Genomic DNA, 24,280 nt, shown 5'->3' with positions numbered 1-24,280 from the left:
GTTTTGCAGCGAGGATTCTACAAAATATATTATTTTCCAGAGCCGGGATCGATTTCGCAGTAGTAGGCAAACACTTGCTAGGAGCTGGGGGCTTTGGCCGTCTTTTGCGAGCAGGCTCTTTTCGCCAGGCGGCCAACGCTTCCTCCAATGTTATTTTTGGCGGCCGCAGCACCAAGTTTTCTCGTAACGGCCGCCGTAAAACCTCTGCAACCATCCGGGGATCCATCCTGAAGCGTACGTAATGTGTAGAGGATGCCTGGGGCGACGGTTTTATTCGACGACTGTTGCTGGATTCAAGGCTGCGATGCGTGAAGTGGCGTCTCCAGTTGCTATTGTCACGACGCAATCCGCTACAGACAAGGGCGGGATGACGATATCGTCGTTCTCGTCGGTGTCGGTGAGCCCAGAGGCGATGATTTCGTTCAACATGCAGACGCCGACTCGGACGCTTGCGCTCTTAGAAAAGGCGCCTAAATTCGCAGTAAACGTCCTGAATTCCAGCCAGGAGTCGATGCAGCTTGCATTGGCGTTTTCTGGTCAGCTTGGTCCCATGAACCCGTTTGAAAAATTCCCCAGACTCTTTGACGAATCGGCCGGCTTGCCAATTCTGAAGCACTGCAGCTCGACGTTCATTTGCGAAATCGCTAACATCGTCCCGGTCCAGGACCACCGCATTGTCGTCGCTCGTGTGATCGACGTTTTACCCAGAATGGGCGGATCTATGTGTTACCAAGCTCGCCGGTTCCATATTTTGGGAGAGGCTCTCAAATAATGTATTGTATATAAATATTCACGACCAATCTGTTGACCATTTGCCGGCAGCTTGGGTCACCAATAATGCCCGCTGCTCCATGTCGGCGACTCCGCGCTTGAGTTTATCAATGGAGGCCTGGAGCTCCTCTTCTTGGCGGGCTCGACGTCTCCGTTTGGCTTCTCTTGCTTCTGCTCTTGAGTCAATTAGTGCTTTGACTGCCAGCTCAGTGGACTGGGATATCTCAGTAGCTTCCTGGGCAAGAGAGTCTGCTTTGGCCTTCAAGGTCAACTCCCGAGCTTCCAGCTCCGCAATAGAAGCGTTGAGCTCACGGACTTGGGCAGAGTGCTCAGAGCTGACTTTTTGCAGCTCCTCCCGTACTTTTTCCGCTTCTAGCCGCTTGTCGTTCCATTCACGTTCTCTCACGGCGAACGCTGCTTTAGCCTCTGGCCGTCGATCATTCAGCTCTTTTTCCCGGGCCTGCAACTCCTTAGTGTCTTCTTCGAGCTGGCGAACCTGATCTTGCAGTGACAAAAGTTTGCGACGTGCTCTTTCATCAGCCTTGGCAGTACTATCTTGGCGGTCATTCAAAGCAACAATTTCTTGACGGATCGTAGCTAATTTCTTCGCTTGGTCTCTCTTGGACTTGCGTAGCTTCGTTTTGGCTTCGTTTAAAGCAATCTCTGCTGCGGCAATGATCTCTTCGGCGGTCCAACTTGGTGACTCACTCCGCTGATTCGCTGTTAAACACTCAACAACAGACTCTCCAACTTGGATCTTGTAATTTGTAGAAGGCTCGAGTCCATATATCAACAAGACGCCCTGCAAATGGTGAGTTTGCGACCATGCGACATCATTGACGAGAACTGGCAACGCCTCAGTTTCCAGTCCTATAATGCGATCTTCAACATAGCGGACAACAATTGGTTCATACACGTCCTTCTTTTTGCGTTTCGATAGTGCTAATGCAATAAAAGTCCACATCGGTTGACGCGATTTCATCACCGCGAGCTTGCGCCCTTTTTTCGGGGGTTCATCAGACTCGGTACGAATATCTAATAGCTCATGTGCCAATGCACATAAAATCTGACCCAAAATAACCTCGACACCAACGTGGAGCTCATGGTCAAAGCTTAGCCGACCGAGCAGCCGTAGTGCCGTGGTGCCCACATACAAAAAGACCACATTGATGAGCCAGTTACTCGACCCAGATCCTCTAGAAGCAAGTAGAGCAGCACATAGCGTATAAATATAAGACCAAACGTTGACCCCAGAGTAGATCAGCAACCCACTCACGAATGCAGCAGCCAAATGGAGAGCCAGCTTGAGAGAGCTTCGGCGCCAGTACAAAACCATTAAGCCCACAGCAACTTCAATGTCACCAGGAGCCGCCATAAATAAACAAAATATCGCAAAAGCATCGAGAAACGGCCAACTGCCGATCAGTCCGACTCGACGTCGTTTATCGTCCGCTGACATGAGCAAAGGCTTAGTTACCAAATCGCTGGTTTGAAATTTCATCATGAGTTTGGAAGCGATTAAATACGACGCACAGAGCCAACGGCTCACCATTCTCGATCAATTGAAATTGCCGCATGAATCCGTTTATGTTGAGGTGAAAAACGCCCAAGACGGCCACGACGTGATCAAGAGAATGGTTGTTCGCGGTGCGCCCGCTATCGCAATTGTTGGAGCGTTGGCAGTTGCTCTAGATGTCGTGGAGACAGCCAAAGCCGAGCCGGATGCGGAGAAAGTCAAGCAATACGCGACTGAGCGCCTGAAATATATTGTGACGTCTCGCCCTACCGCGGTTAATTTGTCAAGGGCTGCCACTGACTTGTTGAGCGTCCTAGCTGCTTCCTCGGCACAATCTGGTGCTGGCGTGGCTAATGAGTTACTAGAGTTTGCGGTAAAGATGCTGGCAGATGATGTTGCCGATAACAAATCAATCGGAAGCAATGGTGCCGAATGGATTTCCAAACAAACGGATGGTCCCGTTGCAGCAGTAACTGTTTGTAACACCGGCAGTCTGGCTACCGCTGGATATGGCACGGCACTGGGAATTGTGCGCTCTTTGCATTCGCACAACCTCTTGAAACATGTCTATGCTCTCGAAACCCGCCCTTATAACCAAGGAGCTCGACTAACTGCTTATGAGTTAGTTCATGATAAACTACCCGCTACTCTGGTGACTGATTCAATGGCCGCTTCATTAATGGCGCGGTTCCCGGACGTCAAAGTTGCTGTTGTGGGTGCTGATCGCGTAGCTGCAAACGGAGATACCGCCAACAAGATCGGAACTTATCAACTGGCGGTTTTGGCAAAATTCCATGGTGTCAAATTCATTGTGGCTGCCCCCACAACTTCCATTGACTTTGAGATGAGATCAGGTGCTGAGATTGTTATCGAGGAGCGGCCTGCTGAAGAACTAACATCGGTCCAAGGTGTTGCTGTGGCTGCTCCAGGAATCGGAGTGTGGAACCCTGCCTTTGATGTCACTCCGGCTAATCTGATCGATGCAATTGTTACGGAGAAAGGTGTTGTTGAGAATAAAAACGGATTCGACCTAACGTTCCTAAAATGAATTGGCTTTCTGCTTGAAAGACTCACACATACCATTCAGATCCTTAGACTTCCACGCTCGGGGAATCTTATGCTTGTGAAGGCCCAAATCACAGGCTAAATGCCGAGCGATATCGCAGAGTATAAATTCAATATCGACGTCAGTATTCAAAAGCCGTTCGATGTCCACAAGCTTTCCGAAATGGCGGCCCGGTTCGAAGCTCAGAGCACCCGGGTGCCAGGCAATAACTTTGTCGTCCAAAACAAAAGCGTTTTCCTTGTTTTCAGCAAAACGAAAATCATTTGCCAGGATTTTGGCCGCCGCGGAAGGCACGTTATAGCTCAAGCTCCACATTTCATAGTAAGCTGCCAGTAATAAGGTCGATAAATGACTTGATTTAGAAAGGAAAATCTGCGAAGGGTCACAGGTTTCGACATCGATATCGCCAGCCTCAAAACGAGCCTGCTCACCTGTTCCCAAAAGAACCAGACCTGTGTTGTTGAACGCATCAGCTCCCAGTACCGAATGTGGGCTCGATAAAGGCAGCGAAAAGGGCTCATAATAGACCACATCATCATATTTGGATGCAAGCATGGCCAAATACTTTGTAGACGGTTTGTAGTCTGAGTTCCGCAGCAGGTACTCGCCGTAAATGTCGGTCAAAACGCGGCATTCGATATCAAGGCCAGGAAGCATATCGGCACACAAATCAGGTTCATAATGCGACCAGTCTGGCAGATACACTTCAATAGGAATATCAGCCTCTCTCATCCGTAGCCATTGAATGTAAATCAACAGATCAGGCATACTCTCGGTCGTAGCCGTCAGTACAACCGCTCTACCACTTTCATAAAGCTCTTGCGGAGCGCTTTCCGACAAAGAGACGGCATATTTATGAGCCGTCCACTTTACTTCTTCCAAATCCTCAGAAGCAGGCTTTGAGGCATAAATACTGGCCAGATGATCACTTGCGAACTTCGCGATGTTCCGCTCCTGTTTCGTGAGACGCTGCTGGTGCATTAGGCGGATATTGTTGATGTCGACCTGGTCAATTCTGCTCACGAAAAGTACCAACGACACAATCAACGACCCTATGAGCAGCCCACCGCCAATAACTGTATATTTGCTCGAATTCAACTTGTTCATCTCACGTAATGGAAGAGACTCCGCCAGCCAGCCGGCAGATAGTCGACTATGGCAATGAGTTCACGCACTGGTCGCTATGTCGAAGGCTTGGAATGCGTGCGGATCCGCTACAGGTTCGTCCTGAGCCAAGTTTCATCCACCAAATGGCCCCACAGATGCTCTGGCGAAACCATCCAGCGACTGCGCTTTGCACGAGCTTTGTACATATGAGCGTCAATAAAACAAGACAACCAGTAATTTGTATAAGTTGGACTCCCGAAGGAAGACGTATTTTGACTGGTGCATCGTCTGGCGAGTTCACGCTGTGGCATGGAATGACGTTCAACTTCGAGAGCTTGATGCAGGCACATGAAAACGAGATCAGAGCACTGGCGTATTCACATTCAGGAGACTGGCTCTTGAGTGGTGACAGAGACGGCACATTAAAAGTGTGGCAGCCCAACTTCAACAACGTTAACATCGTGAGCGGAGCCCATCGCGAGAGTCTTTCTGGTATATCCTGGAGCCCCACCGACGCCAAATTTGTCACGGGAAGCGACGATTCTACGGCAAAAGTATGGTCTTTTGCGACAATGGCCGAAGAAACGACGCTCACGGGCCACGGCTGGGACGTGAAATGCGTCGACTGGCACCCGTCCCTTTCGCTGATTGCTACTGGATCTAAGGACAATACAGTTAAACTGTGGGACCCACGGCAGGCTAAAAACCTAAGCACACTACATGGATTCAAAAACACACTCACTCGCACAAAATTCCAGACCCTAGGCGGACAGTATCTCTTGGCGTCGGCCAGCAGAGACAACACCGCTCGGATATTCGATCTGAGGATGATGCAGCATGTTCTTGTCTTGCGTGGCCACGAAGCTGATGTTACCGCGTTGGCCTGGCACCCTGTGCACCCGGAACTGCTTTCCACAGCCACCAGAGACGGCACCATCAATCACTTCTTACTCGACAGCCAGCTGGCTGAAAACTCCTCTGGATTGTTACCTGCCGCATCTATTCCCAAGGCACACGGCTGGCCCGTGTGGGATTTAGCGTATCACCCGGCTGGCCACCTGCTGTGTTCCGGGTCTAATGACAAGAGCGTACGGTTCTGGGCCCGCGGGCGGCCCGGAGACCCCACGGCATTCAAAACACGCTTCTACACCGACGCAGTGGAGGTCAGCGTACCGGAAAGGCGCAAAAAGGAGCACACCGCGATCCCCGGGTTGAATTTGGACACCGAACCAGCAAACGGACTGCCGGCAGATATTAGTTAGTTGGCAATATTTACTGTTTAGCCTATTTGTGAGAACCAGGGCCCTTCCAGACGGTCTTGCGGGTCCAGATGTTGGCCCACTTGTAGCGCTTGGTAATAACGGCGATAGTATACAGCATAGAAATGGTGATGAGAGCCTTCATACCGAGACGCTTACGGTCGTCCTGTTCGGGGGAAGCCGCCCAGTTGAGGAAGGTGGTAACATCCTTGGCCATCTGGGAGGTGGTGGCCGGGGTACCATCGTCGTACTCGACCAAACCGTCGAACAAGACACGGGCCATGGCAATACCACCACCGGGGAAGTAAGGGTTGTAGTTAAGACCAGGACCGAGCTGGACACCGGCGGGGGGCTCATCGGGGTAACCGGTGAGCAAGGAGAAAACGTAGTTGATTCCGTTGTGACGGGCCTTGGTGATGAGCGACAAGTCAGGGGGCAGGGCACCCTGGTTACCGGCACGAGCAGCCTGCTCGTTGGGGTACGGCTCAGGCAGAGGGTCTGCGAGCTTACCGGGGCGCTTGCGGGGGTTGCCCTCATCATCGGGTTCGTCGTCGTACTCGAACTCAGCGGCCATGTCGCGGACCTCTGAGGCCGTGTGGGAAACACCAACCATCGAGCGCCAAGTAACCAGATTCAGGGAGTGGCAGGTTGAGCACACCTCGCGGTACACCTGGTAGCCACGGCGAATCGACTGGTGGTCGAAAGTCTGTGTGAGGCCGTTCTGAGGCCACGGGTAGTCGGGCGCATGCATACCATGCTCTGCCATGGTCATAGCGTTTGCAGGGTTCCAGTAAAGGTGGGCGTAGTACGCCGTGAGGCCCACGGTAGACACGGCTCCTACAACTGCTTGTTTGGACAAGACTTTCTGAATTGTTAGTATGCTGAAAAAATAGCCCTCTCCGACCGGAGGCGTTTAGGCGTCCATGGAATACCGCAAATTTTCTCGCCTGCACTCACACACACACCCAAACTACCCTCTCCCGATTCCTCTTTCTATACGTACCGAGCGAAACATTTTTGACCCTAGGAGGACGATGATGACTTTTGAACGGTGCTCTTTGGGATTTTCTAAGCGCTGATTTGCTCTGCTGTGATTGGCTCAGATGCCCTAACCTCCGTGTTACACGCGATTATTCCTATATTACATCAGCAGCCGCCCGCTCGGTTTACCCTACTTGATGCACCATGAAGTCGCCCGGTCGGTCCAATTGATTGAGAACCTAGACCCTGCGGGCTCTCAGATCGCCGAGATGCTTGGGCAGGCCAGCGACTCGTTTGTCAAGTCCAGCTTCCGCCCCGCGGAGACTGACTCGGCCGACAACGCGAATGCGGTTGCCGAAGCAGACCACCTGATCAGCTTCTTGACGGCCCGCATCGACTTTCTCAACCGGCTGGTTCCTAAAAACACGCGTCGCCCGCCGAAGAACACCGAGCCAGTGTATTGTAAATGCAGAAAACCGGCGTTCGGCGAAATGGTCGGCTGCGACGACCCAGACTGCCCCTACGAGTGGTACCATATGGCCTGTGTAGACATTACTGTGGCTCCTAAGGGCAAGTGGTTTTGTCCGACTTGCCGCGAGAGGATTGGGCTCAAGTCACCCAAGAAACGCCAGCTATATTAAATTATTTTGACAGTAGATCCGTAGAAAAGTAGACTGTGTTTAACGCCAACCACGATCCCATTACACCCAGGGCACAGTACACAGAGAGCAGCATGAGGTTTGCGAACTCGAATTTTTTTGCAATGACCGGCAATATGGCCAGCGCAGGAATCAGCAAGACGAATAGTGCGTTGTACATAAACACATATCGTTCGGCAAAGAATCTTCGGTTCGCCTGGTCTTTTACCGGGGCAATTTCCGGCAAAACACTCAAAACCACCGTCAGGTACACGGCAGTGTAGACGTATTTGATAACTGCTTCGTTGGGGGTGAAGATCAAAGGCATAAGACTGAGGTGACCAGCCACCAGCAGGGGCGAGAAGGCCAGAGCATAAGATCTCGATGACACAGCCATGAAAGCAAACGGCACGATAACAATCATAATTGCCTTTTCGTGAACATGCCACCCAAACAAAAACGACGCAAACCCGCATAGAGTAAGACTTCCCAGGAACTGGTCGTAGGTTGGTTTCAAAAACAGTGGAATAACGCTCAAGACCTGGTAAAACAGAGTCAAAACAGCAGTGATACGTGGCGTAATATCAGCCAGGTTCACAAACTCAATTTGACCAACGATTCCTCGCGTGGCCGCGGCCGAAGAGTTGTGACGCACAACTCCTAACACTCGCTCTGCAAACGTGTAGAGCGCCCAAAAGTTGGGAGCCCAGTATGCGTGAGTTAGCCCTCGACTAAAAGGAAATAGCCGGGATAATACCTGGGGTAATTGCAGGACAAACGGCCCAAATGATGCCAGCGCAGGAGCCACAACCACGGCAGCTAATTTCACACCATTCAGCCAACTGAGCTTATTGTTTTCGAAAATGTATGCCCTAAGTAAAAAAGCAAAGTATGCAGGAGCAAGATAGAGGTAAATATGCTTGAAACAAAGCAGGCTGGCGAAGGTGAACGCACAAACGAGCATTTGGCCGTTGGCCACAGCGGTGATTGAAATTACCAGCAAACCAAACATCATGGCGTTGTATTGGAAGTGAATATGGTCAAGAATCAGCCAACCGGGACTGAACCAAATAATAGCCGCCGCCGTCATTTTCTGTCTATAGCTCAGGGGGGCCTTTGATCGCGTGAAATAAATCAGACTTGCTGCAAGAACCAGCTCACTAACAAGCACCGTAGTGCGCTGAAACACCACTGTGGGCCACCCGTAGTTTCCATGAGCAACGATATCCAAACAGCCGTCGTTTTCCACCACTTTGGGCACAAATTTGCTCAGTATCCACTCGAAATAGGCAAAAAACGGCGGGTAATCCAGCGTCCACTCCGAGGTATCCTCGAAATACCACTCGGAAATGGGCAACTTGCTTGTTATAGCCAACCAATTGCGATGAACATCGAAATCAGTCGAGTGGTACGCCGGAAACAGTAAAAGCTTCAGCAACACCCCGATCACCACTTGTTGCATTCGAAGATGACCTAATTGGGCCTGCCACCTTCATAAATATAGGACATTTGGCGGGCATAATTTTGCGGAATGCAACTGAATACGGACACGTTCAGTCTTTCTCTAGACGGTCGGCAGTTTGAACTGCGAAAGTTTGAAACGAACCACGAGGAAGACAACTGGGTGCACACGAAACGCGGCGATGCGGCAAGCGCCAAGCTGGTGCTCCGGACGGCAGCAAAGCACATCAATGTATTTCTGAACGGTTTGGACATTGGCCAGATTGCGAAATCCGACAGTGCTGGATTGAAAAAGATGAACGAGCTGGTCACAACGTGGATCAAAGACATTGGGCCCGTCGACAACCAGACCGCCCGCATTGCTGAGCTCATGGTTCAGAAGCAACAGTTGACGGTTCAGCGTTCGGTGAGTGTACAGGCGTTGACCTGGAATGTCAATGGACTGCTGGCCAAGGTTGATCCGTCGACCTGGGAGGTTCTGAACCCGGGCAAAGATGTTGTTATTCTAGGCTTTCAGGAGACCGATCAACTAAGTCGCAATATTACCTCAAACCCGCAGACTCTGCAAACAACCTTGAGTGGAATTGCTGCTCAATTGCCCGACCATAAGCTTCTTGCTCAGGTGCAGTTGCTCGGATTGATGGCAATCGTGTATATTAAGACCAGCCTGGTCCCCTACGTCACCCGTATCCAGACCCTTTCGTCTGGTACTGGCTTTTTGGGAATGTGGGGCAACAAAGGCGCCGTTCTGATCCGTTTTGCTTTGTTCCAAGACAGCATCATGGGTGGAGGCACGGAGTTTTCCATCGTAAACTGTCATCTAAGTGCTGGAGAGGGCGCCTCTCAACTGGGACGCCGGCGGTGGGAGCTCAGAGAGATTTCTCAAAGATTCAACATCCCTATGCTGTCTTTGAACACTGCAGAGCATGAGTTCGATACTGCAGTACAGCAATTCGCTGATTATGAGCTCGAAGAGGAAACTCCTTTGCGATATCGCAATCAAACGGACAGACAGATCGTAAAGGAAACAGATGAACCGACAGAGCATGAACAGACTGCTCAACACCATACGGTTGAACCTGTAAAGCCCAATGAAGTATCTGCTCAAAATGCTGCCGACAAAGATAGTAACCACACCGAGAAACTGTCTGGCAAAGCAAGCAAGACTAGTAAAAAAGACAAGGGCAAAAGGAAGAGAAAGCAGAAAATTGCAGACCAGCCACCAGAACCAGAACCAGAACTCGAGCCGGAACTCGAAACAGAACCAGTTCAGAAAGAAGAGCTTCCGCCTTTGGCTCATACCGAGAGCCTGAACTCAGACAAAAAAGTCAGATTCAGCGATATCCTCGAATATGACGGCGTTGACGAGGTTGATCCTACAGCTGATTACGACGTCCAAGACGAAGTCAGTATTGTTCTTGGTGATCTTAACTACAGAACGCTTCTCGACGCCGAACAATCACGCGATCTGATCCGAAGTCGCCAATACGACGCGGTTTTGGAACACGACTCTTTGAAGCAAGAAATCAAAAAGGGGCACATACTCAAAGACTTTTGTGAGGGCCCGATCTCGTTCCCTCCCACCTTCAAATATGGCCGGGATACAAACCAGTATGTTGTACGAGTACCTTCATACACCGATCGAATCTTGTACCGATCATCGAACATGGTCGAAGTACAGAAATATCAAAGTTTTGACGTCCGCCTTTCTGACCACCGGCCGGTCACGGCTGAGCTCAATGTGACTACCAGCAGTTTTGATTTCGAAGAGCGAGGTAAAATCCTTGACAAAGTTCTCCGGGCAGTTGACCACGCAGAAAACATCTCCCAGCCTCGCTTGGAGGTATCCACCCAAGTGATTGATGTAAAGGGTCCTGTACTCAGTACAGTATCAGCATGGGTTGTTTTGACCTCAATGTCAAGTCGGGCTATACGTTGGACAGTACACCATGGATCCAAGGTCCAAGTAACACCTTCTAGTGGGATCCTGTTGCATGAATCAAACAAGCAACGAATTCTTGTCAAGGCTGCACTACGCGTGGGCACCGGATCCATTTCTGACGTTTTGATCATAAAACCCAGTGGTGGCGCAGATGTGTTTATCAGCGTTGACTTTGCCGCTCTTCCTTCTTGCTTGGGCTCAAGCCTGGAGGATATGTGCTGCATGCCTCATGGCGCGCGCAATGAACGCACTGTCGAACCAACCACCAATCTACCAAAGCAGATTTGGTCATGTATCAACTATCTGTGGATTCGGGTTGATCCTGAAATGCTCTCTGAACCTGGCGAGCCAGGGCTCATCCAACAGGTGCTGGAGTGGCTCGATACAGGGGTTGAGTTCGATGAACAGGTGCTGGATACAGCCAACAAAACCTCGTCGAACGCTGGAATCCACGCTGTCGCAAGTGTCTTGATTCTTCTATTCCAGTATCTCCCGGTCCCACCGATCCCGCTCAACCATATCCCTTCCTCAGCGAGAGGATTATCTATTCTAGAGCACGTGCCCTCTGTTTCCGCGAACGTCATTATCTATTTATTGGGATTTATACGTCACGCCTTTGACTTTGGGTTCAAACGCAGCACGGCGGCGGAGATCCTCGATCCTTTGCTAATGGGGCCCGGGGATGGTGACGTGCAGCGAAGAAAAGACATTATCGGGTCGTTATTGAGCTAAAAAACATGCGATTCAGGCCCGCCAAGCGTGGTGCCCGATCCGCGCGCCAGCACAACAGGCTCGGACTCTTGCTCGGCCTTGACCCGCTCGCGAGCGGCTATCTTCTCTTGTCTTGCCGAAATATCTTGCATATCCTTCGTAGCTGCCTCGCGGAGCTTTTTAACGTGGGCCACTTTCTTGGCCTTTTTTTTCGAAATCGTGCGCATGATGACAAACCGGATCGCCCTGCGACCTAAAGCATTCAAATTATTTAAATTATTTAGTTTACTCGACAACAGCTTTGGGCATATCACCGATTGCATTGGTGAATGAGTTGATCAGGTTGATTGCTGACTCGGAGCGGCCAGAGGCGAGCACGCCCAAGCTCGCGAGTATCTGCACAACCTGGTACTGCAAGCTGCGGGCCATCTCGAGTTCTCGGGTGATTGTTTCCTTGATTAGCCAGTCGCGGTTCGTCTGCTCTTTGATAGATTCCTGGGCAGCAGAGATCCGGTCCTTTAGTTTTTGCAGGTCTTCTGGCGTCGTGTCTGGAGCGGTAGCCCGTGAAGCTACTTTGGCCTGGGTCGATGCGATCTTGCGCTCTTGCGCAGCAATTGTGTTGCCTCCCAGCCGGGCTTGACGGGCAAACAGCTCTCGCACTGAAACAAGCATATCTCTGAACACCTTGACTTGCTCGAGCGGGCCGTCGATCGTAGATTGGGCGACGTCGTGTCCCAGCCGAGAGTACTTGTCGAGGAAAGACGCTGCCGCCTCAATGCCCGCTGTGATGGCCGGAACATCGCCCGCCGGGCCGGAAATATGCCCGTTTTTCGAACCGTCGTTTTCAGGAAACGCATTGGGTAGTGTGTATGCTAGAGCAGTAAAGTGTTCCTTTGCCACGTCGCACTCGTCGCTCATTGCAGCTCGAAGCCTCACCGACCGGTAGTAGCTGTGCATTAACTTTACACATTCTTCCAAGCAATCATCAGTTCCTTGCTTTATAGTACGCCAACGTTCCGCCTGCGCAGCTGCGTCCCAATTGGCAATGAAAAGAGGTGAGATCGTTCGCGAATTAAACTCGTCTTGCGCATGATTGAGCGGTGCATTCATTGCAACAGACAGCGGTGCGTCAACAACTAGAAAAGCTTTTACAAGGTCATCTTTTCCCACAACAGGATGGCGGAGGAGCAAATTGATAAACCGGGCAAGCCCCGTGCGGCGGTACTCTAGAAAAGAGTCGTCGCTTGTGAAATAATGGCCATCAACAGCTAGCTTTTTAGGTGGAAGCGGTGGCAGCAATCTGAACGGGTATTTTTTCATCAATGCCTCGAGTAGCACGACAAAATCACTGTATCTGCGAATGGCGCGGCACTGACGCAATTCATAGACTCCTTCCACTGCGTAAACAACGTGTCGAAACAAAAAGGAGCCCTGTAGTTTCGAGACAATGGTAACCCGGAATTGAGGGGATACGTCCACGGGAAACGCTTGGACTGGTGGCTCGGGGGTCGTTCCCTCACTACTCAACATGATAGGGCCATAAACGTCAGGAGGGCCTTGCTGCACGGCCAAAATGGCCTGCTGAGGATCACCCAGCGATTGAACGGCTGAAATCATTGCCAAAGCCGTGTAAAAATCTGATTCTTCAACCGACGGTTGGCCACGGGCGGCCCCGTCAAGAATCAACGCCGCGACATCAGGCGGCAAAGCAGCTCGCTGCAATATGGCATTGACCTTTCCTACAGCAACTTTGCCATCCTGAGGAGCCGACTCAGCATATAACGCTTTGTACTCAAGAGGAATCTCTCGTTCCTCATTCAGATCGCCCCATAGATCAGTCATGATTACACATTGGCTATTTCCTGAGCCCTATTTGAAAATGCCTGGATCATAGCTCGGGATACGGCTGGACCGGCTGCTTTAGAAACGAGATTGTACATGTTGTTCTGGAATGCGAATGTGAGCTTGAGGTCCGCTAGACACTTGTCGTCCTGCACAGGTTTTACGGACCATTCGCACTTGAGTTCTTTGAACATTTTATTATTGGCAGCTTCAGCGACTACCGTAGTCGGCGTATAAGTCAGTTTACTTTCGAATTCGTCTTCAATAGCATCCCACCCCACGGTGAGCGTTGCTCGTGACGGATGGCCGTTTTCGTGAGCTGTCACATGTGAGCGCTTACAGTACGGGACAAACTCCTGGTACTGCTCGACGTCGCCCACCACATCGTACATGAGGCTCGCTGGGAGGTTGAGCACGCGTTTGATCCGGTAAGACTGCGATAGTGCCCGGGTAAACGCTCGTGGAGCGACTCCCGTGGTCGCCGGCGGAACCGCTCGGAGCATGATTATGTGAGGTGAAGTTTGACTATTTAATACTGCTGATCAGCACCATAAAGGCGGACCGCAGCACCATATTTTTGGAGCTTGGTGAGCAGTGCATCGCCTTGCTTGATGAGCTGCTGGTACTGAGCATTTTTCGAATCAGGACGGTTGGTGATAATCACGCCGTGGACCTTGTCGACCACACAATTGAGTTTTTTCTGCGGAACCAGCCGCGAAAGATCGGCGTCCAGGAAATCAACGCTGACGCCAAAGGTATTGGCCATGCTTTTGATATTCAGAGTGAGGTACGACTCCAAAAGCTGCGCATAGGCCTTGCAACGCATCTCTCGGACAAAATAGCCAGCGTGCGGAGCAAGATACATGGAAGGGTGCATGATTTGCGTCTCTACCTTTGCCAGAGCCTCCAAAAATGTTGCGTACTCACCGGTGTAAAGTGAGTTCGTCAACATGGTCAACGGCTCGAGCTGTGGAGTGGTGGGGGCCAACGACAGGATCTCCGGAGAATCGACAATGCGCTTTTTCAAATCAACACGCGATAGCGCCAGCGCTCCGCAGACTATGCCCCAGCACACAACGTTTTCGTAGCTAGTCAACTCGGTAGAGGTGAATGTGGCGAAACTGTCGATAAGAAGGTCTGCAGCTTCCGTGAACTGACGAATAGACATGAGGTAGACGCCTTTGTAAGTTTTATACCTGTTTTTGCGCTCCCAGTCACCGCCCTTTTCGATTTCAACCTGGGCAGCCTCCAATTCCTTTGCGGTGGCTGCCTTGTCGTTGAAAAAAAGGTTGATGCGAATGATCGTGAGGTGGATATCAATCTTGGATCCTGCAGCTGCGGTCAAAGAGAACGTCTCTCGCAACGTCGAAATAGCCTTTTCGCGATCGCAGATTCCCGTATAGTACATACCAAGAGCCAGAGTGCTCTCAATAATCGCCAGCTCGTCTTCGGACTCTTTGGCGTCGGCAATTTTCTTTTCCAGCTCTGCAACCCGCTCCTCGTTCACTGCCGCAAGCTGGCTGTAGAGCTTCTCGTCCCAGTCCACCAACTGCTCGTCCTTGAGGTACTTGAGCAGTGGCGCTTGGCTCTCGCTCTTGATAGAGTCCATGAGCGCCTTGCGCGACGCTTCGTGCATATCCTTCAGGCGGGCATTTCGCAAAACAAAGATGTGGTTCGCCAACTCCAAATTAGGCACAGCCGGCATGGCAGCGGAGGCGTCGTCTTTGGCCATTCTGTGAGGTTGATCGTTCTTAGTCAGGCGCTCGATGGTGAAGTAGCAAAGCCCGGAACAGCGAATGCAGCCATGCTGGGAAGGTATTCCGCCGTATATACCTATATATTGCAGTGGTGAAACACCATTTCGGTCCTATTGCTGGTGCTCATTTACGACCCAGCCGCAGTTCGGGCTCTGCCACTCGTCCCCTGGCGCCAGCTACTTAATGTGTGTGTGGTAATCCATATCTAGCAACTTACAATAAAATGGTAAATCTCGGACCCAAAGCACCACCTCAGCGCAGAGGCTCGCTGTGCTATATCCCACCGGCTATCCACGAGAGAATTGAACACTACGAAAAGCTTTTTGGTGTTTCTACCGAGCAGCTTAAGAAAATCACCGAGCATTTCGTAGCTGAGCTCGATAAGGGCCTGTCGAAGGAGGGCGGGTCTATTCCGATGAACGTGGCCTGGGTTCTCGACTACCCCACTGGAAAGGAGACGGGAAAGTACCTTGCGTTGGACATGGGTGGTACGAACCTGCGTGTGGCCGAAATCATTCTCAACGGTGACCGTACCTTTGACGTGGTCCAGTCCAAGTACCATATGCCGGCCAATACCAAGACGTCTAGCGCAGAAAACCTTTGGGGATACGTTGCTGATTGTGTTGGGAAGTTTATTGACCAGTACCACGAAGGAGCGACTGATCAATTGATGATGTGCTTCACGTTCAGTTACCCGTGCACCCAAGAGTCTATTGGACATGGTGTTTTGCAGCGCTGGACCAAGGGATTCGACATCGATGGCGTTGAGGGCCACGATGTTGTTCCTATGCTCCAGAGCGCCTTGGACGAGCGTAAGATTCCCGTCAAGTGCGCGGCTCTGATCAACGACACCACCGGTACGCTCGTTGCCTCGAACTACGTTGATCCTCGGACCAAAATGGGCTGCATTTTCGGTACTGGCTGTAATGCGGCCTATTACGACGTTGTCAAGAACATTCCTAAACTGGAGGGTCTTGTGCCTGACGACATCTCGCCTGATTCTTGGTGCGCAATCAACTGCGAGTATGGCGCGTTTGATAACGAGCATGTGTCGCTGCCCCGCACCAAGTTCGATGACCATCTCGACAAGCACTCTCCCCGGCCCAATCAGCAGTCCTTTGAGAAGATGATTGCTGGTTATACGCTGGGAGAAATTTTGCGTCTCGTGCTGCTTGACGAGTTCGAGGGCGGCAACATTTTCGAGGGCCAGGACATTTCGAAATTGCAACAGCCCTATGTGCTCGACGCGGCGTTTTTGTCCAAGATCGAAACCGATCCCTGGGAGAATCTTATGGATACCGAGGCCCTGTTTTCCGAGGAGCTAGGTATCGAAACCAACGAATCCGAGCGAGCAATGGTCCACCGTCTGTGTGAGCTCATTGGTACTCGTGCTGCCCGTTTGTCGATGTGCGGTGTTGCTGCTATGGCCAAGAAAATGAATATGGAATCTGCCCATGCCGGGGCCGACGGATCAGTCTTCAACAAGTATCCCTACTTCAAACAACGCGCTGCCCGGGCCCTGGCAGACATCTTCGACTGGGGTGACATGCCTGCTGAGGACCATCCCATCAAGGTTGTCGCCGCCGAGGACGGTTCTGGTGTCGGCGCCGGCGTCATTGCCGCCTTGACCAAGAAGCGCTACGAATCGCACAAGTCGATTGGTATCAAGGGCTCTAACCTGGATTTCAGCAAGTGAACGTAGCGAGAAACTAAACAGATACAACTTCTATGACAACTTCGGGTACTGTGAACGCAAATTCGGCCGCGAGGGCTTCGATTTTCACTGGCAGCTTGTCTATGCGAGACTGCACGATGGGGTTGTGTCCAAACACATTGTCCTTATGACAGACCACACTGAGGGTGAACCCGCGCTCTGTTTCGTTTTTTACCGACAAGTCGATGACGCCGGGACGGACATGTGCACCGGGATACGCGCCTCCCACAAGATGCATGACATGGCCCAGGTACAGAGCCCACCACGCGAGCTCTCTCTCTGGTGGCACAGCCAGAAAGGCTTTTCGCACCGGCCTCAGGCGGCTCGTGGTTTCACCACCCCATCTGTTGGACAGGGCCAGTCCTAGGAGGGCACGCATAGTGTGGGAAATACCGTTTGCAGCCGCAAGCACGCCAGACGTTGCCACAAGCATACTGGCATTGCTTTGCACCTCCCGAGGATACGAAGAATGAATATAGGATGCATTAGACAGAGCTAAAGCCAGTCGTTGTGAAATAACCTCCGGGGTGTTCGATGGCAGGGCATTGCGCAAAACGGATGTGAGTTTGAGGGCCCCTGGCAGGGCATAGGGTGCTGTTGCAACAATTATTGGATCCTGAGCAGTGATATTTGATGGCAGCATATTAAACAGGATTCCGTCTCGCATATTATTTTCCGTGTAGAGAATCTTGCGAATAGACGGTAGCGCTTCGTAGATTGAATAGGCGAGGAAGATCGATGATTTTGTCCTTAGTCTTGTCGTTTCGCTCATGTTGCTATTGCGCTTGAACGATTCCCAGTCCACGCTGGCCCAGTCGTTGCATAACCGCTCCGGGGTTTGCGCAAAGCCACTGGCCAACGAGACAGGATAGCGAGGGTGCTGGCAAAGCAGCCAGTACGTGAGCGAGCGTACGCCAACACCACAAATATACAGTTTATGGCCTCCCCGGCGCTCGGCAACGTTGGTGAGACTGGGAGGAATATCGAGAGAGTCCATGGCTTGTCGAACAGCCTCGGCGATTTCTTGTGTCTTGGCTTCCTGGACGTCTTGATCTGCCTCCATCACAGGAGCCAGGTTCCCAAATCCAAACGGGATCGAAACTTCGCGGTCTCCGGAGCGAATCTCGTCTTTGGCGTCGATCCAATTGAAGGTTGTTGAAGAAAACTTCATGTCCACAAACAGTCCGCTGGCGTGGTGAAACGCCGCAGCCAAACCATGGACATAAACTTTGTTTTCGGTTCTGCGATCAAGAGCATGAATATTGAGTTTTAATTGGGACTTGACCTCGCTTCTGAGGCTCTCAAAATTGTCAATCTGCGTCACCCCCGGCGACGCTACTATAGTAATGTTTTCTGGCGCCACCCCGTAGTCGCCTGAGATGGTCACAAATCTCTTGAGTGATGTTATTAAAAGAGAGCGTGTTTCATCGAGAAGATGAGCTCCGTCTTTATTTCTTAACGGCAGGGAAATTTTATCCTGAAACAGAATGGGTAAAATACGGGCATGGCGCGGGTCTAGACTGTTGATCGTGAAGCTCGTCCAGGAGCTCTCGAGAACCACCAGTGATTCTAGGGTCGACGCTGGCATTTTGTGCACCGAAACGTTCTCGCAACTAGCGTTGATTTACCACTTGGGGTTGATGTGAAGATGGAACCCTGTAGTTCCCCACAGTTCCCAGTAGTGGTTTAGGGCAAAGGGGGGGTACTAGTCGATGACGAGCAGGCCTGGTTGATCGAGTGCTCAGGCAGGCAAGCTTTGAACAGAGTCGATTCGACCTCTGCGCGGATCGATTGGCGGTAAATCATTCAAGCGATTGGCCAACTGGACACAAGGAGGACCCAAGGGCAAAAGGGCAAGCATCTGGCACACGAAAAATGGACGCGAAAGCACGCTAATTCCATCTAGAAATACTTTCAGCCAGCCAGTTCCTCTCGTCGAGCCTGCTACCCAATATAGCCCCAAGCTCGCGGTGTGCTCGTTTTCAGGGTTGGGGCGGTCTAAACCCACAGCGGCTTGCCGCAAGTTGCTTCTTCATACAAAATGGTCAAACTTTACGGCGGCGCCATGACGGCAGAGATCCCTAGCGTCTTCGTAGATGCTTCTAAATTTAGGCCGGTCCCGGACACGCAGGAAGTATTTGTTGGTCGCGTCAACAACGAAGACGTCTCGCTCATCATTGATCTGCTCGAGCCCGTCGAAGCAGAAACGCCAATCGAGGCCCTAACAGCGCACGCAGACGAAGTTCACCGTCTTTCCAGCCCAGAAAAAGTGGACACTATCGAAGTAAGTTCCCAGGTTCTCAATGGTCACCACGTGGCTTTGCGCGACGATGTGGTGGTGACCAAGGAAGGAACAACTGTAATTTTGTTTTGCCTTATTCAATTGAAGCAATACAAGACTGATCTTCTCATTACCACCGTCGTCCAGCAAAGGGACGGCGAGCTGCCGGATGATATTGTTTCCGATTTTTCCGAAGCCCGCGCTGTCATCAGGGGCTTTGTCGAGTCGTATAAAGTTATTGACCCCAGATTGTTCAAAACTAGCTAATTATGTACCCCATTTAACAAACCTTGATATGCAGACGGCTGAGCTGCTCAACCAGACCCAGCACAACAAACGAGCAGGCGATTGTCGCTATCAACGACACGACCCTTACGTGAGCTCTTGTTGGAAGACTCTTTTTGACCACCTTCACACTTTTCATGCTAACTTTTCGCAGGGTTCTTATAGTAGCCTTGACTGTTTTAGCTATTTTCCTGCTATTTGGAGGCAAGGGCCGGATAGACTCCAAACGCTTTTTCCACGACGAGCAGCTAGAGAAGCGCTTGTTGCAAGTGCAGCGCGAGCTGATGGCCAAAGTGGCAGCTGTGGATGAATTGTCACATAACCGTGTTTCAAAACTGGACGAGAAGATCGAGAAACTCGAAGTCGAAAAACGCGTGCTTGAGCAGCAAATACAAGAGCTCCGTCGACTTCCAGAGGGCGCTACTCTTCGCCAACAGCTCTCGTACCAGTTCCCATACCACAAGTCGAGCAGGTTCCCGGCTTATATTTGGCAGACGTGGAAGCACGGGCGTAACGATGCCGAGTTGGAGGAGCACATCCACCAGTTCATGCAGAGCTGGGACCATCATGGCGAAGGCTTTGTTCACGAGGTGCTCAGCGACAGTGTTGCGGAGAAAATCGTGACACACTTGTTTATGAATGTGCCGGATGTTATTGATGCGTACAAGGCGATGCCAGAGAAGATTCTCAAAGCCGATTTCTTCCGTTATCTTATTTTACTGGCCCGGGGCGGAACATACTCTGACGCAGACACAGAGCTTTTGAAACCGATTCCGGTCTGGATCCCAGGATCGCTGAACCCGCTTAATATTGGCGTCACCATCGGTATTGAGGCCGATCCTGATCGTCCCGATTGGGCCGAGTGGTACGCTCGCCGAATCCAGTTTTGCCAGTGGACTATTCAGTCAAAGCCCGGCCACCCGATCCTGCGCGAGGTTGTTGCAAGAATCACAGAAAAAACACTGGAGAAGAAAAAGAAGGGCGCCATGTTTGACGCAACCATTAATAGGGGCACGGACATCATGGACTGGACAGGCCCCGGTATCTGGACAGACTCGATCATGGACTACTTTAATTTACCGACGTCTCCCTTTGGACCCACCGACTGGCATAATTTCACTGGCCTTGCTGAACCAAAGCTGTTTGGCGATGTGCTCATTTTGCCAATTACATCGTTCTCCCCGGGCGTTGATACCATGGGCTCAAAGGCTGAGTCCGACCCTTTGGCATTTGTTAAGCATCATTTTGAAGGCTCCTGGAAAGACGATAAAAAGAAAAAAACGTAAAATAGCACATAAATATCCCGAAAATTTGACTGGTGATTATTCATGTCTGTGGCTTCCATAATCGAACGCGACGCCAAAATCCTTGCCAACGACCACTATGAGCCTCTGTCCTGGGAGCAGTGCCGGGAGATTGTACAGAAAGACGACATGACGTTATTCACACGCTCACCCCAGCAATTACGCGAGTACCTGGCCGCCAAAGAGGACTTCAAGAAGTACGGCGGAACCGCAGAGTATATTGTCAAATATAAACTCAAGTGGGCTGACAAGCTTCAGAGTAGTGGCAAGGGGTTTCTCGAAGACAAATCCGATATCATGATACTGCAGAATGATTTTCCGTACGGCCTGGAACCGGGGATCAGGCACATCATTGTCTGGTCGAAGGTGCCATGTGCCACCGACGACAATCAGCGGCCAACAGCGGCAACCAAACACCAAATTGAGCAATTCATCCAGAAAAACATCGAACTACTTGGCGTTACTCGGACCAATATCATCTGGTTCAAAAATACCGTTGCATTACAGAGCGTTCCTACTTTGGAGCACTTTCATATTCTCATCAAAGATGCCCCACCGTCAATTGATAGCTTGATTGGTACTAGTGGGGTTTAGATAGCGAGTAGAATCAAATAAAAAGGTATCTCAAAAAGAAATCTTCAAGCAAGGAAAAAAAGTGGCGACGGCTGCAGGATTCGAACCTGCGCGGGCAAAGCCCAATTCCTTAGCAGGGAACCACCTTAACCACTCGGTCAAACCGCCAATTTCTGCCAAAAGTTTGTTGGAGCCATATTTGACCAGATAGCTTCTTATCACGTTGAGCCCGGTACATTTTCGCCAGCTATCGAACAGTGCACACAATTTCTGCCCAAGTGGCTATTATCAAACTCTCAGATCGGGGGTGCCAATGCATGTGAGGCAATATGCACGAATCTGCAATCGCCACAACTTCAGCCCTTCCGGGTTGGGGGAACTCATTCAGCCACCTTCATGTCTCGACCTACTATTACCGCCAAAGAACTCCTAGCCAGAAAAGAGCCCTATGTTGCCGTTGATGCGACATGGTTCTTGCCAGATGCCGGTCGCAATGGTAAAGATGAGTTCGCCCAGGAGCGGCTCCCTGGAGCCGTGTACTACAACATGGCAACCATCAAGGCCGATTCGCCATATCCCCATATGATGGTGAATAAAGCACAGTTCGAGAAAGCGGTCGGGAATTTGGGAATCAAGCCCGATGACTTTGTTGTGATCTACGACAAGCAGGCATTCTTCTCTTCTCCAAGAGTCCAGTTCGTGTTTGACACCTTCAACCACCCCCACGCAGTTGTCCTTGACAATTACAACGAGTACATGCAACTTGGTGGGCCAATTGAGACCGGAGAACCCAAAGCGCGTGCGCCCACCAAGTACTCGCAGCCCGGGGAGCCCAAATCGTGGGTGACTTTCGAGCAACTCAAGAGTGACGTTGAATCTAAAAAGGCTCAGCACATCTTGGATGCTCGCCCCGGCCCTGCGTTTGCGGCTGGGCATGTCCCCGGAGCCAAGAGCCTGCCTTTCTCTCAGCTCCTCGTGCCTGGTGGCGAGTCTGCGTTCAAACCAGATGCCGACATTGTGGCCAAGCTGAACGAGCTCGACGTCTTGGACGGTAAGCCCGTGGTTGTCATGTGTGGATCTGGAGTGACTGCATGCGTCTTGAAGCTTGCCATTGACAAATTTTTGGAGACCAAATCGCAGGTGTACGACGGCTCGTGGGGCGAATGGTCCGCCAGAGCCTCTCCCGAATTAATTGAGAAATAGTGCCCGTAGTTTTGAACGTGTTTAGCTCTGTTGATGCTGGAATGGGCGTAGTCTTATCAAGCTGTGGCGGCTTATCCCAACTTGGGTGTTGCCATGTTCAGTGACTGTAAGTAAAGCGGCGATGAAAGGGATCAAGACTAACTCAGATGCATCTAAATTTTTGTCTAATTCAAGAGTAGCGCCGTTATTTGAGGGTGCCAGTGGAGGATTTGACCCAGACACGGAAACGTTTCTAGGAGGAGTGGGCGAGTCTCTAGCAAGCTCCAATGCGTCTATTTCGGAGGACGATCCGCCAGACGACATTGCGATTGAAACCGCACCTCAGTCGATAGATTCGACGAGGGCCAAGTATCCGAACTGGGCGCATTCTACGCGAGTATGGCGGGGAGACATGAAGCCTCCTCAGGAACAAGATGAGGCAGTTTCTGAGGACGAGGGGGCGCAAGACTATGTTGAACAGCCCGAACACGCAGCAAACTCACAACCGGCAATAGAGCGCCGACCGCTGCTGGGCAGTCTGCCTGCAAACCACATCCAAATGGTCGTGACGGCTGTTTACCTTGTGGCGACAGCATTTTCGCTAGCCACGGCCGCATTGGTCTATTTAACTACAAGCCCTACATCCACCAGTGGTGCATATCCGATTCTCGCTCGTTCGGCGGGCCATTTGGTAGCCTATGCTCTGGTTTCGGTGGTGGTTGCTGCGGGGTGGCTGGTCGCCATGCAGCACCATGCTCGGGAAATGATCCAGGTTTCTACATTTGGCGTGCCTATCGTGCTTGGGTTTATTTCGCTTTATGGCCTACTTTTCTCGTTTCACTCCGCGGCTGGTCATGCGTATGTCCATTTAGCGTTGAGAATGACTGCTTTGGCGATTGGAGGACTCGCAGTTGGCTGGACCATTGTTCTTCAAAAAAGCCGTCATCTCGTTGGAAAGGCTACCGAGATGGTGATTCTAACAGTAGAGCTTGCAAATTCACAGCCCATAATGTATGCTGTTGCTGCTGTCGTCGGAGCCTTGTCCTTGATCATTACCGGTCTGTGGGGGGTCTTGTTAGCCCGAGGGTTTTTGGAAGGCCGACTGAGCGTTTTGTTTGCGCTTGGATTCACTTTTTTGTATCTGTGGACATGGGAGCTGCTGTGCTGTCTGCAGAAATGCGTAGTCGTAGGAATGGCTGCTCATTGGTATCATCAAGCGCCTCGGCCAACCACGCCCCATCAATCGCCTCCTCCGCCGCCGCCCGCGCCCAAAATGGCCGGCCGGGAAGCGATGGAGGCGGCAGTATTTAATGCCTTCACCGTGCATTTTGGTAGTTGTTGTTTGGCAGCCTTCCTAAAAGTGTTTGGCCGAGTACCTTTGCTGGTCCTGCCGACGCGAGTTGGGGCTGCTCTCCAAGCTATGGTTGCTACTGCCGGACAGCTAGTGGCCCTACCACTTCTTGATTCTTTAGCATTGAGTGCTGCTGTTGTACTACCTGGAACGCTTGCTACGGGTGCATCTGCCGTGACGTTGCCGTGTTTTGCAGCCATTGACCGTCAAGCCCATCGAGTGGCCCGCATACTGCTGTCTGCCGCGCGGAGCTGCGCTGCTCTGCTGGTCGCGGTTGTGGCGTGGATCTATGCAGATCGTTCTGCTGTCCCGTCGAGCGTCTACGGCTACCTGGTGGGCTTTATTGGCTTCTGGGTGGGATGGACCATCGTCGGCGCGGCAGACAACACTCTGGGCATGGCGCTAGACGGGCTGCTGGTCGTGTATGCACTAGACGGAATGCCCAAGCGGAGACTCGATGTCGAGCGCATTTTTGCCGCCGCAGACGGACTTGTTTAAATATTTATAGGCAGTAAACCCGCTTCCCCCATCCACCACGT

General features: G+C 51.4%; 18 protein-coding genes across 18 annotated transcripts; 11 read left to right on the top strand and 7 right to left on the bottom strand.

Moving 5' to 3' along the window:
- Positions 1 to 241: 241 nt before the first annotated feature.
- On the top strand, positions 242 to 772 carry B9G98_00904 (p-hydroxyphenylacetate 3-hydroxylase, reductase component; the record flags this gene model as incomplete). The annotated part of the gene is made up of 1 exon (XM_024807462.1): positions 242 to 772. One exon carries the CDS (start codon positions 242 to 244, stop codon positions 770 to 772), a length of 531 nt encoding a protein of 176 aa, XP_024663230.1.
- Positions 773 to 790: 18 nt separating this feature from the next.
- On the bottom strand, positions 791 to 2,275 carry B9G98_00903 (hypothetical protein; the record flags this gene model as incomplete). Its single annotated transcript, XM_024807461.1, has 1 exon — positions 791 to 2,275. The coding sequence occupies one exon, from the start codon at positions 2,273 to 2,275 to the stop codon at positions 791 to 793; it is 1,485 nt and encodes a 494-aa protein (XP_024663229.1).
- Positions 2,274 to 3,335, top strand: B9G98_00902 (Methylthioribose-1-phosphate isomerase; the record flags this gene model as incomplete). The annotated part of the gene is made up of 1 exon (XM_024807460.1): positions 2,274 to 3,335. The coding sequence occupies one exon, from the start codon at positions 2,274 to 2,276 to the stop codon at positions 3,333 to 3,335; it is 1,062 nt and encodes a 353-aa protein (XP_024663228.1).
- Positions 3,336 to 3,378: 43 nt separating this feature from the next.
- On the bottom strand, positions 3,379 to 4,460 carry B9G98_00901 (Alpha-1,2-mannosyltransferase MNN21; the record flags this gene model as incomplete). Its single annotated transcript, XM_024807459.1, has 2 exons — positions 3,379 to 3,383; positions 3,428 to 4,460. 2 exons carry the CDS (start codon positions 4,458 to 4,460, stop codon positions 3,379 to 3,381), a joined length of 1,038 nt encoding a protein of 345 aa, XP_024663227.1.
- A 92-nt stretch (positions 4,461 to 4,552) lies between these two features.
- On the top strand, positions 4,553 to 5,722 carry B9G98_00900 (Polyadenylation factor subunit 2; the record flags this gene model as incomplete). Its single annotated transcript, XM_024807458.1, has 1 exon — positions 4,553 to 5,722. One exon carries the CDS (start codon positions 4,553 to 4,555, stop codon positions 5,720 to 5,722), a length of 1,170 nt encoding a protein of 389 aa, XP_024663226.1.
- A 22-nt stretch (positions 5,723 to 5,744) lies between these two features.
- On the bottom strand, positions 5,745 to 6,734 carry B9G98_00899 (Cytochrome c1, heme protein, mitochondrial; the record flags this gene model as incomplete). The annotated part of the gene is made up of 2 exons (XM_024807457.1): positions 5,745 to 6,584; positions 6,723 to 6,734. The coding sequence occupies 2 exons, from the start codon at positions 6,732 to 6,734 to the stop codon at positions 5,745 to 5,747; spliced, it is 852 nt and encodes a 283-aa protein (XP_024663225.1).
- A 163-nt stretch (positions 6,735 to 6,897) lies between these two features.
- On the top strand, positions 6,898 to 7,341 carry B9G98_00898 (Inhibitor of growth protein 5; the record flags this gene model as incomplete). The annotated part of the gene is made up of 1 exon (XM_024807456.1): positions 6,898 to 7,341. The coding sequence occupies one exon, from the start codon at positions 6,898 to 6,900 to the stop codon at positions 7,339 to 7,341; it is 444 nt and encodes a 147-aa protein (XP_024663224.1).
- Position 7,342: 1 nt separating this feature from the next.
- Positions 7,343 to 8,800, bottom strand: B9G98_00897 (Dolichyl pyrophosphate Glc1Man9GlcNAc2 alpha-1,3-glucosyltransferase; the record flags this gene model as incomplete). Its single annotated transcript, XM_024807455.1, has 1 exon — positions 7,343 to 8,800. The coding sequence occupies one exon, from the start codon at positions 8,798 to 8,800 to the stop codon at positions 7,343 to 7,345; it is 1,458 nt and encodes a 485-aa protein (XP_024663223.1).
- A 69-nt stretch (positions 8,801 to 8,869) lies between these two features.
- Positions 8,870 to 11,473, top strand: B9G98_00896 (Type II inositol 1,4,5-trisphosphate 5-phosphatase; the record flags this gene model as incomplete). Its single annotated transcript, XM_024807454.1, has 1 exon — positions 8,870 to 11,473. One exon carries the CDS (start codon positions 8,870 to 8,872, stop codon positions 11,471 to 11,473), a length of 2,604 nt encoding a protein of 867 aa, XP_024663222.1.
- Positions 11,474 to 11,737: 264 nt separating this feature from the next.
- B9G98_00895 (Sorting nexin MVP1) lies at positions 11,738 to 13,686 on the bottom strand (the record flags this gene model as incomplete). Its single annotated transcript, XM_024807453.1, has 2 exons — positions 11,738 to 13,307; positions 13,463 to 13,686. The coding sequence occupies 2 exons, from the start codon at positions 13,684 to 13,686 to the stop codon at positions 11,738 to 11,740; spliced, it is 1,794 nt and encodes a 597-aa protein (XP_024663221.1).
- Positions 13,687 to 13,823: 137 nt separating this feature from the next.
- B9G98_00894 (26S proteasome regulatory subunit RPN7) lies at positions 13,824 to 15,026 on the bottom strand (the record flags this gene model as incomplete). The annotated part of the gene is made up of 1 exon (XM_024807452.1): positions 13,824 to 15,026. One exon carries the CDS (start codon positions 15,024 to 15,026, stop codon positions 13,824 to 13,826), a length of 1,203 nt encoding a protein of 400 aa, XP_024663220.1.
- Positions 15,027 to 15,274: 248 nt separating this feature from the next.
- B9G98_00893 (Hexokinase) lies at positions 15,275 to 16,747 on the top strand (the record flags this gene model as incomplete). Its single annotated transcript, XM_024807451.1, has 1 exon — positions 15,275 to 16,747. One exon carries the CDS (start codon positions 15,275 to 15,277, stop codon positions 16,745 to 16,747), a length of 1,473 nt encoding a protein of 490 aa, XP_024663219.1.
- A 13-nt stretch (positions 16,748 to 16,760) lies between these two features.
- B9G98_00892 (Retrograde regulation protein 2) lies at positions 16,761 to 18,353 on the bottom strand (the record flags this gene model as incomplete). The annotated part of the gene is made up of 1 exon (XM_024807450.1): positions 16,761 to 18,353. The coding sequence occupies one exon, from the start codon at positions 18,351 to 18,353 to the stop codon at positions 16,761 to 16,763; it is 1,593 nt and encodes a 530-aa protein (XP_024663218.1).
- Positions 18,354 to 18,806: 453 nt separating this feature from the next.
- Positions 18,807 to 19,313, top strand: B9G98_00891 (Nuclear import protein MOG1; the record flags this gene model as incomplete). The annotated part of the gene is made up of 1 exon (XM_024807449.1): positions 18,807 to 19,313. The coding sequence occupies one exon, from the start codon at positions 18,807 to 18,809 to the stop codon at positions 19,311 to 19,313; it is 507 nt and encodes a 168-aa protein (XP_024663217.1).
- A 155-nt stretch (positions 19,314 to 19,468) lies between these two features.
- B9G98_00890 (Initiation-specific alpha-1,6-mannosyltransferase) lies at positions 19,469 to 20,617 on the top strand (the record flags this gene model as incomplete). Its single annotated transcript, XM_024807448.1, has 1 exon — positions 19,469 to 20,617. The coding sequence occupies one exon, from the start codon at positions 19,469 to 19,471 to the stop codon at positions 20,615 to 20,617; it is 1,149 nt and encodes a 382-aa protein (XP_024663216.1).
- Positions 20,618 to 20,659: 42 nt separating this feature from the next.
- On the top strand, positions 20,660 to 21,229 carry B9G98_00889 (N-acetylglucosamine-induced protein 1; the record flags this gene model as incomplete). The annotated part of the gene is made up of 1 exon (XM_024807447.1): positions 20,660 to 21,229. One exon carries the CDS (start codon positions 20,660 to 20,662, stop codon positions 21,227 to 21,229), a length of 570 nt encoding a protein of 189 aa, XP_024663215.1.
- Positions 21,230 to 21,604: 375 nt separating this feature from the next.
- B9G98_00888 (putative 3-mercaptopyruvate sulfurtransferase) lies at positions 21,605 to 22,411 on the top strand (the record flags this gene model as incomplete). Its single annotated transcript, XM_024807446.1, has 1 exon — positions 21,605 to 22,411. The coding sequence occupies one exon, from the start codon at positions 21,605 to 21,607 to the stop codon at positions 22,409 to 22,411; it is 807 nt and encodes a 268-aa protein (XP_024663214.1).
- Positions 22,412 to 22,504: 93 nt separating this feature from the next.
- Positions 22,505 to 24,239, top strand: B9G98_00887 (Choline transporter-like protein ctl1; the record flags this gene model as incomplete). The annotated part of the gene is made up of 2 exons (XM_024807445.1): positions 22,505 to 22,517; positions 22,558 to 24,239. The coding sequence occupies 2 exons, from the start codon at positions 22,505 to 22,507 to the stop codon at positions 24,237 to 24,239; spliced, it is 1,695 nt and encodes a 564-aa protein (XP_024663213.1).
- Between the last annotated feature and the right edge of the window lie 41 nt (positions 24,240 to 24,280).

The sequence above is a fragment of the Wickerhamiella sorbophila genome (genome assembly GCF_002251995.1).
Source record: "Wickerhamiella sorbophila strain DS02 chromosome Unknown contig1, whole genome shotgun sequence".
Lineage (NCBI taxonomy): Eukaryota > Fungi > Ascomycota > Dipodascomycetes > Dipodascales > Trichomonascaceae > Wickerhamiella > Wickerhamiella sorbophila.
The sequence above is the reverse complement of the archived record's forward strand: the minus strand, read 5'-3'. Positions and strand labels throughout refer to the sequence as shown.